General features: G+C 36.6%; 2 protein-coding genes across 2 annotated transcripts in view; both read right to left on the bottom strand.

Annotated features, from left to right (window-relative positions):
• LOC107563346 (ly-6/neurotoxin-like protein 1) overlaps positions 1 to 252 on the bottom strand; it is a 3381-nt gene extending 3129 nt beyond the window's left edge. The window contains exon 1 of the mRNA XM_016248201.1: positions 106 to 252. Coding sequence (XP_016103687.1) covers positions 106 to 160 — 55 coding nt within the window. The 5' untranslated portion in view covers positions 161 to 252. The remainder of the gene's footprint in view (positions 1 to 105) is intronic.
• Positions 253 to 2188: 1936 nt separating this feature from the next.
• Positions 2189 to 8701, bottom strand: LOC107563338 (sperm acrosome membrane-associated protein 4-like). The gene is made up of 3 exons (XM_016248188.1): positions 8467 to 8701; positions 3444 to 3554; positions 2189 to 3357 (listed from the first exon to the last, which is right to left on the bottom strand). Exons 1-3 carry the CDS (start codon positions 8516 to 8518, stop codon positions 3131 to 3133), a joined length of 390 nt encoding a protein of 129 aa, XP_016103674.1. The 5' UTR covers positions 8519 to 8701; the 3' UTR covers positions 2189 to 3130.
• Positions 8702 to 9655: the final 954 nt, after the last annotated feature.

Raw genomic sequence — 9655 nt, 5'->3', positions numbered from 1 at the left:
CAGCCTGGAGAGCAGAAGATGCTTCTTTAAAAGCATTAAAGAATCTGAATTATGTCATTAATTAAGGGAGGAGATGAAAAAGGACCTATTTCTCTGTAGACTTACTGAGAGTGAGAAATCCAATCGCTGCAATGACTCCAAGCACAATTCTGATCATCATGTTGACGACGCGTTCAGCAGAACTGAATTCTGACAGCAGAGAAACTCTTCGGAGGACAGCAGGCACACTGAATGCTGGTCCGAATCTGTCCAGATATATGGCCGTGATAGAGAGGGTGGGGTTTTTTAGACAGAGGGGAGACAATGAATATGTGCAGGTGGAAAGACGCATATGAATGTGAAGAATGAACAGAGCAATCTGGTTTGGGGAGTTAAGAGATACCTGATTATTGACACACACACACACTCACACATGTAATTAATTATATCAATTGGGACAATTTGTAGACGTAGATTGTAGATTTTTTGTTTATAGTTGGTTATAAATGTTGTAACAAACCCTAACCCACACCCTGAAAGAAAATATTCTTACATTGAAAAGAAATGTACCCAAAAGGAGGTGTGTAGTATTATGAAGTAGTAATGCAGTAGGCACACACACACACACACATACACACACACACACACACGCGCTGTAGACACGCAGTGACTGTGATTTTGTACACTGTGTTCCTAAATCAAGATCTTTTGTTTTGTCTCAATATAATAAATTAATATATTGTCTCAATATATCTGAGCATAAAGTACCCACAAGTGGAAAATGATAGGTTGATAACACGTTGGTAGTGTTGTTGAAGCCTCAACGCTAAATGTAAAAATACATATTTTAATTTAATTTTCCCAGCACGCTCTAAAAAAAAACATGCATGCACAAAATTGTAAATTATGTTCATTTGAAGCCTTTTCCAGCAAATATTGACATCTGTATATTTGAATTAAATAGGTTAATGTCATTGATGCTATTAATGTTGAAATAACAAAGAGTGAAAAATTTAAGGGGGTCTGAATACTTTCCGTACCCACTGTAAATACACAATGCCAGACCCTCCGTCTCAGGTTTTGACAGTGGGGTTGTTCATTAGTTTCATGTTTGTCCCGAATCTCACTCCAGCAATGGGCAGAACATGGACAACAGAAGTTTTGCTCCAGTTCAGGATCTTTTTAGCAGAACTATTTTCTTTACACAAACTAGTAAAGTTAATCTGCCCCTCATAGCTCATGTTACTGTACACTGAACAGTTAAAACGCATTTACTGTTAGAGGATTTTTGATTAGATTTTTCGTTTACACTTTATTTTGATAGTCCACTTTAGACATTCTACTAACTATAAGTAACTACATGTCAACTAATTCTCATTAATTTGCAACTACATGTCTACTAACTCTCAGAGTAGACTGTTAGGTTAGGTTTAGGGTTAGTAGAATACGTTTCTCATAGTCAGTGTGTTGTATGTTGTGGACCCATCAAAATAAAGTGTTAGAGGATATTAAGCAGACAGTCTACTAATACTCCAATGACTGCTAGTTGACATGTAGTTGCAATGTTACTTACTGTTAGAAGAATATCTAAAGTGGACTGTCAAAATAAAGTGTTACCCAATTTTCTTGTAGGGGAGAATGAGTTAAGTTTAGAAAGAGAATAAATGAGCCGCTCCCTGTATCTAAGAAAACATAAACAAAAGTAATCATGTGATTGCATATTAGGATGTATTCGTCACAATAGTCAATCCATCTTCAAATCACATGAAGAGAGAGCTTTAAGCAAACCAAAAAATGTTGCCATTCATCACATGATTCAAGTTATCAGTCTTGCATCTTAAATAAAAATTATTATAAAATAAGATGTAATAAAAAAAAAAGGTTTGGCCATTGTCACATGTGAATTTCTGTCAGTGTAAGCGACAAAACATCATAGCTTAAGTGGATCTGAGCCAATGTATAACAAGTTTTGTCAAAATGGAGGTTGTGGGTTAAATTGTGCATCGTGTGTGTCATGAGTCAGTGGCTGACGATACTGATGTAATAAATACCTGCTGATTGTTGACTAATGCTGCCTTGCGCAAGTATTACGTCTTATAAAGTAAGCGGTCATATTCGTCAGCTCATGAATACATTCAAACAGAACACAGTACAGAACTTGCAGGACTCGTCTAGTCACTGTGAAACTCAAGAAGGACACAGACATCAATAACAAACCACAGGAGATAAACAATTTTATTGCTCTTATATTTGCAATTTATACACACATCATGATGGCAACTAAAACAGGTCATTTGTCAAAGCAGGCCACAGCGTTCAGTGGAGGCTACTGACGGCAGACCTCCAGAAAAACATTCATTCTTGCCCTTTTCGTACATTTATTTCAATAAAGAATATCATCTTTACCAAACAAATCAACAAAATATAAAAACACCACGTTGATAGCTTTACAAATTTTACAAAAATGGCTTTGATGAACCTTATGTTTAAAAATGAAGAATGTCCTGTGTAAATGAATAGGCATGTACAATACATCGGATAAACCCCCCAACATTTAAACTAAATGATTTCATAAGCTTCATTCATGCAATTATGATTTGACAGCCAAACCCTCTGGTCTTATTAGGAGACCATGTAATATAAGTGAAACGCAGAGACATCAGGAGAAATAAAATAATAAAAATACACAGCAAACTGCTATCAAAAAAGGTTTATTTAGGGTATTATTATTATTATTATTATTATTAAGGGTATCATTCAAACGCCCCTAAAGAAAGGTAAAACAATCTGTTTGATTGCATGCTGACATATGTGTGTGTATGTGTAATTGTATTAAAAACTGTATATTGCTGGTTTTAATGAATGTTAGTTGGGTGAAGTGCTTATCTATAGCCAGAATAGTTTTCATTGCTGACATTAAATTAATCCCTGCTATGTTTCTATGTAGAGAAATGTTAAATTGATGGTATGTTGAACTTATCACTACTTGGAAATTTACTGAAAACTTTTCATATTCCAGTGTGTGACCTATTTTGAGTAATCATTCCATAAATGGTTTTGCAACAAATTAATTTGGCTTGTTTAGTATGCATGATTTGCTCAGTGATGTTGTGTATATATATATATTGTGTGTGAGCTGAACTAATCCTCCTCAGATGAGGAATTTGAGCGTGAACACAGAGCTGATGGCAGCGAATGCCATGCTGACGGCAGACACGTGAAAGTGACCCGGAGCCGAGTTACACAGGTCAGCAGAGCAGCACGTCTTCGTCATCTGGTATACCTGGGTGCTTGAGTTGGACGGGAAATTCACCTGTTCAGTTTTGTTGCATCTGGACACTTCAAGACATCCTTTTTTCTTAATATCCACTAATCCAGCTGAAATAGAGATGAAAGAAAAACAGATTAAGCTTCAAAATCCCATAAAAAAGGTGTTCAATGGCTTTTAAAGAGCATTAACTTACCAGCTTTCCCTACCCCGCTGTAGCAGTGCTCACCAGCCACACACGTCTTTTTGGTTGTAAAGCAAAGTTTCCAGAAACCCAGTTTACACTCATAACACTGCAGCGCCTGACCTGAGAGATAAAACATTCATGGAAAATGTAAACTGTCAGTAATGTGGTATCCATCATGAAATGTATTCAAATCTTACTGCAGTATAAAAAGTAATACACAGTTATTGAATGGCCTGTTTTGCACGCTTCTCACACTGATCAAATAAGGAACATAAGTAACATTCTCATCATTTCTCAACAACCCTATCTGCTCTGTGTGCTCTAGATTCTGCGAGTTATGTGAAGCACCTGAACTATTCACGTAACAAGAAGAAAAAACACTATAAAACCTTGCTGTACTGGTCTGGTTTCTTTGGCGCGATACTCAACTCTGCTAAATGATGTCATTCACAGCAGCAGAGAGATGAAGAATTGCACAGACATTTAAGCATGTAGTCAAGAGTTCATCTACAATATTAGTTCAGCCCAAAATACAGAAAGGCTGTTTCTAAATGTTGACTTTTGTAACCCATCGGTTGAGTGAGTGAGTGAGGAAATGTTGACAAAATTTTCATTTTGGAATGAGATAACACACACACACACACACACACACACACACACACACATGCAGAATCTGATCACGTAACAAGAAGAAAAAACACTATAAAACCTTGCTGTACTGGTCTGGTTTCTTTGGCGCGATACTCAACTCTGCTAAATGATGTCATTCACAGCAGCAGAGAGATGAAGAATTGCACAGACATTTAAGCATGTAGTCAAGAGTTCATCTACAATATTAGTTCAGCCCAAAATACAGAAAGGCTGTTTCTAAATGTTGACTTTTGTAACCCATCGGTTGAGTGAGTGAGTGAGGAAATGTTGACAAAATTTTCATTTTGGAATGAGATAACACACACACACACACACACACACACACACACACACACATGCAGAATCTGAATATAGCTGACAGTCTTACAAAAGAAAACAAAATCTCCACAGACTGGTTTCGGTCACACCCTGGGTGGAAGTTAAAGCCTTTTAAGGATCAGGGATTACAGGAGTGACCCTTCTTTCCACCACACCCACCCATGTTTATCTGGATCTCTATATGACAGCATTTCATTACATCAGGGATTCTTGTGCAGTAGTTTCTAGTTTTTTAAATAACAATTACAGACTAACCACTAAATAGACCAAAACCTTATTTACCTATATTTAGAAATCATTTTTTATCTTTGAGGAATTTTTTATTTTTTTTTGTAATCTAACTTTTTCATTCTGGAAAAATGTTTTCTCCCAACCTACAGCTACACTAACCCCCTGTCTACACACACATACACGTTCAAGTTTACACAGTGAAAACATACACATATCATATAGCAAATGCTCCATATTGTATAGTCAAGAATTGCAGTCACAGTTCACTAACAGGGTTCTGAAACATGAAACAGTTAAAGCAAACCATTCGAGTGGGTTAAAGGCAATCAAGGTGAAGAGGCTAATTGTCTGAACCATTAAACTCTTTCATCCACCACTTTGCTACACAATGAGTTACTACTGACTGAGATAAATAAACACATAATTTCTCCTTCTCCAACATGCATGATGATTCATATGTGCTTCAGGCTTATTTTTGGTTTTGTAAGATCTGGGCAAGCATTAACCTGACTTTGTGACAGTTCAGCTAATTATGATGTTCGTTCCTGCTTTCTGTGAAATGCCTTTCATAAATCCCTGCTGAACCTGTTTTCCACCGGATCATTTGATCTTCTTTAGAGCAGGCTGTAAGGGTGGGTGGAGGTTACAGAGACTTTGACACAGAAAGCTGCTTGATACTGTTCAGAACAAACAGTCCTTTGGTGACCAACCTAGCGGTTGCTGAGACAGCGTCGTCTCTTCAAGATTCCACGTTTCAATATGGAAAATGAAAGCCATGGAAAATGTGTTGGCAAACAGTTTTCCACAGTGACTCACAGTTTTGTGTAAAACGTTACCTGGTTTGTTTGTTCACAGTCAAACAGGGGTTAGCTAAAGAACACAGAGCGCTTCTGGAAAATTCTCACGGGAAATTCTGAAGATTTCTGTTTACTAAAACACTAATTGTGATAACGTATATACTGAGATATGTGAATGTGTTGCTGATAAGATCAGAATGCAGAGTGATTGAAAGCATGTCGCCCCAGGCTGCTGCCTGAAGGTGCTGCTTGCATTTCAGCAGCTGAATGTTATCAGAAGCATCAGACGATACATTTATTAGCATTTTTGCACTGCAAGGAGAGGAAGGAGTCCGGTTCATTAAATATACAATATATATCAAATATGAATAAATACTATAAAGTTAATTTGTTCATTATACATCTTTATGAGAGAATATAGCATTGGCAGGAACTTTATTTAACAAATAAGTACACATTTTCTACTCTTTGAGGACTGGATTGGACAAGCAACCCAAACTTAGTTTCATAGTGATTTTATGTTATTGTTTAGAGCAGGATTGCCCAGTCCTGTTCTATCTGAGTTCAGCTGCAGCCCGGATCTGACACACCTGTCTGTAATGATCAAGTGCTCCTGAAGATCTTAATTAGTTGGTTATGTTGTGTTTGAACCGGGTTAGAGCTGAACTTTGCAAAAAGATACACTGTAAAAAAATGGCAGCTGCTGGAATTTTACCATTATAAATTTGGGAACAACATTTTAGGTTTGAACTTAAATTTACAGTTAAATACCGTAATTTCATTAATTGATATAATGTTAATATACTAACCTAATAAAGTACTGAAATCTGTTTTGTACCTTTGTAATACACTGACATCCACCAAAAGCAAGGGGTAATGAGAAAGTAACATGATGAACCAAAGCACATCACAAGCAGCTTTTAGATAATAACATCGCTAGAAGGTGCACAGTGTGTCATTCACACAAACACTAAACACCATCACAGTAACACACATGAAACTGAAATAATGCAATAAACATTAATTTAACAACATTAGGTGTAACACACAACCCTAATATACAAAACTGATAAGAAAAAACTAAGAAGAAACATAGTTATTTCAACAAAAAAACATCAAATTTGAAATGTAACGCAGGGAATTCTGGGAATGTCAATTTACGGTTATTCACTGTAAATTATACGGTCTTTTCACTTCAAAAAATGGTATACTACCGTAAAATTAATGTGCAATACATATAATGTCCAATACAGTTTTTCACCGTATATAGTAGGGGAATTTACCGTTAATCATTTAACAGGTTTTTACTGTAGCATTTTTACAGTCTTTTACCGTTAAATTCACTGTCATTTTTTATAGTGTAGATTTCCAGGAACAGGACGGGCCAGCCCTGGTTTAGACTATATAACTATATTATAATTAAAAGGCCTTTTTCCATAATGACTGGGCTGTAAAATGGAGGAGTGAACATTTGTTAGTTACTGAGACAATACAAACAGTATAAAGCTTATCATACCCCTTGAGGCAACATGTTACATGGCCAAGAAAAACATCAGCTACAAAAAAAATCCACTTTTTATGCTTCTTTTTACTAGTGTATGCTTAAATAGTGTTGGTAATCTTTTTTTCTTTTTCTAAAGGGTAACTTATTTTTTATCTGATAACTGAATCAACAGCGCCCCCTGGTATAAACACTCGCTATATTGTTATATTGCTTGTTTTTTGAACCCATTTTCCCATGAGGATACTCTACAAATAATCCCTCAATTTGACAGAATGAGTGCATTTTCCATCATTTTCTGTTTTTATCTGTGAGAAAAAGAATGCATCGCCTGGTATTTGAAGGTGGCATTTGGTTTCACAAGAACATCTGGGGACAAAGAATGTTTTCTACTCTTTAAATCCTCACCTAGTCTTGTTCCCAGATTTGTCTTTACACAGGCACTTAATGTAAATGTAATTTTCTTCTGCTTTTCACTTCTAATTTATCTTACCAGTATGTCTGACTTAAATTTAAACCTAAAATTGGTAGGGACAAGTCCATCCTTAACCAAATCTCTCTGAATGACTAGCACTGCAAAAGACTCAGTGTTTGATAATGAAGTGCAAATGATGAAGTGTACTTAGTCCTAATGTACGGAAATGTTATGTGCTTTTGGGTGTGTGATAATCTGCAGTTAGGCAGATATTTAGTTGAGACCTTCTGTGTTTCCCCCCCCCCAGTTCTCATTTCAGCCAAGAAAACGAGCAAGAACCAAAAAACAAAGTGAGATTACATTACATTATCTAATATGATCCAAGATTTTAAAACTACAGAGCTGTGGTCTAAAAGCAAACTGACTGGTTCATCAGTGGGCAAGTTCTGCCATGTTCTTTTGCGAACTGGGTGGGTCTCTCTGCCTCAAGCTAACCTGTGTCTCTCTCAAAAACAAGCACACATCCACAAGTGGGCAAGAGCATGAATAAACCAGCTTTCCCAACACAATATTCTAACAAGTTACATTACTGCATTATTAAGAAGAAAAAGAAGTTCCAAAATCCAGAATGTTCCTTTTCAGAAGCTTGATGAAGACCCAAATCATTAGAAGCAATACTTTAATACTCATAGGAGAATGACTCATAAACCACAGACTTCTAAATTTAATATGTTCGTGACTCACATCCCTATGTCCCACAATGACTGGAATAATGTGCAATGAAAGTAGCTCATTCCTCACACACATAAGCCAACCAGAAATAAGCAACAAATAATCTACAATAACAATTGATCTACAATTGTAGTTGGTATTCAAAGTTACATTCACAGTGTGAACTAATTACATATCGTTTAGTACACTCTACAAAATGCTGGGTTGTTTTAACCCAACTTTGGGTCAAATATGGACTAACCCAACTGTTGGGTTAAATTTTTCAATTACATTTTTAACCTAAAAATTGGGTTAGTCCATATTTGACCCAACGGGTTAAAACAACCCAGCATTTTGTAGAGTGTAGGCTTTGCCACGAAGGAAAATAATACCAAATCTGTATCTTACCCATTGCGAAATAAAGCGCAACTGCAAAGATTCCGAGCAAGAGTTTGTTCATGTTTCCTGATGTTTGTGAGCGGAGTTGAAGCAGAGGACCGTTAGACTCTCGTCAGACTGCAGTGATCCGCTAGATTTATAGATCCACACCCAAAGCGCCGCCCGCTATACGCGTCCAAACAAGGAAGCGATGGAGCGCAGCCCTGCGGGTACCTGAGTCTCCAGGGCGCGGTGCACATTACATCCCCCCATAACACCGCTGCTGTCTGAAAACACTCCCACACATCACAGCCCCTTTTTGTTGAGGGAATGTCGAAATGAGCATAGAACGTCACCAACGTTAGTTCTGTCAACTTCATTAATATTAATATTCGACCATGGGCTGTTAATTAAGGGCAGCCGCTGTTCCTCTGAAGGGGCAGGTGGGTAAGTGCCCCACCAAAATATTCATCCACTTGAAAGCATACAACTAAATTGTTAACAAATGAACAAACCTTGCAAACGGGTCATTCTTCATTTGCCGTGGCGCTCCTAAACTTTCCAAAAGTTTAAATAAAACGTTAAACAGTCCTTCTAATAAATCATCAAATGTTTGCATAGCCTATATGTATCGTGAGGGCGAAAACAAACTCTTAAAATTTTACTTTTTTAGTTTTTAAAATATATATTTAATTACGTTTTCATGTGTAACCAAATCTGCATGTTCTCAGCATACATCACAGGGGTATTATGGGATGTGATTTCATTTATTTATTTGTATTTATTCATGTGTATTTCACAGTTAGCGTTGTTACAATGTAAAGATTGGATTTAACAAACAATTAAATTAAATGTTTTATAAAATAATTATTGTATTTTTGGTGTTAATTGGTGTTGTTAACAGTGAAATTAAGAAAAGGAGTAATTCTGTTGGGACTACCTTCTGTGTAAAAGCCATTGCCAGTGATGGTTAATTTGAAGGGTGCATGCGAGTTTATTCTTTCTTATCCATTTTCATTAATTGTGCTACATTTCTGACAATTTGACGTGTAACACTTTATTACAGTGGTGTTTCAGTATCTGTCAGCTCCGTTTTTGAAAATCGTGACATTCTACTAGAAGCTTTTTAAGCTATGCTGTCATCTTGTGACTTTGATTAAGTCACTGTTAGGGAGGCCAAAGGTTTCATTGTTTTCTGATCACAAATTTCTCTTCTTCT

Source organism: Sinocyclocheilus grahami, unplaced genomic scaffold (assembly GCF_001515645.1).
Source record: "Sinocyclocheilus grahami isolate Dianchi unplaced genomic scaffold, SAMN03320097.WGS_v1.1 scaffold869.1, whole genome shotgun sequence".
Taxonomy (NCBI): Eukaryota; Metazoa; Chordata; class Actinopteri; order Cypriniformes; family Cyprinidae; genus Sinocyclocheilus; species Sinocyclocheilus grahami.
The sequence above is the reverse complement of the archived record's forward strand: the minus strand, read 5'-3'. Positions and strand labels throughout refer to the sequence as shown.

Coding starts and splice junctions, on each gene's coding strand:
- LOC107563338 (XM_016248188.1), bottom strand. CDS start 8,518: ATGAACAAACTCTTGCTCGGAATCTTTGCAGTTGCGCTTTATTTCGCA. Junction 3,555..8,466: donor TGCGCTTTATTTCGCAATGG/GTAAGATACAGA, acceptor TTTATCTCTCAG/GTCAGGCGCTGCAGTGTTAT. Junction 3,358..3,443: donor CAGCGGGGTAGGGAAAGCTG/GTAAGTTAATGC, acceptor TCTCTATTTCAG/CTGGATTAGTGGATATTAAG.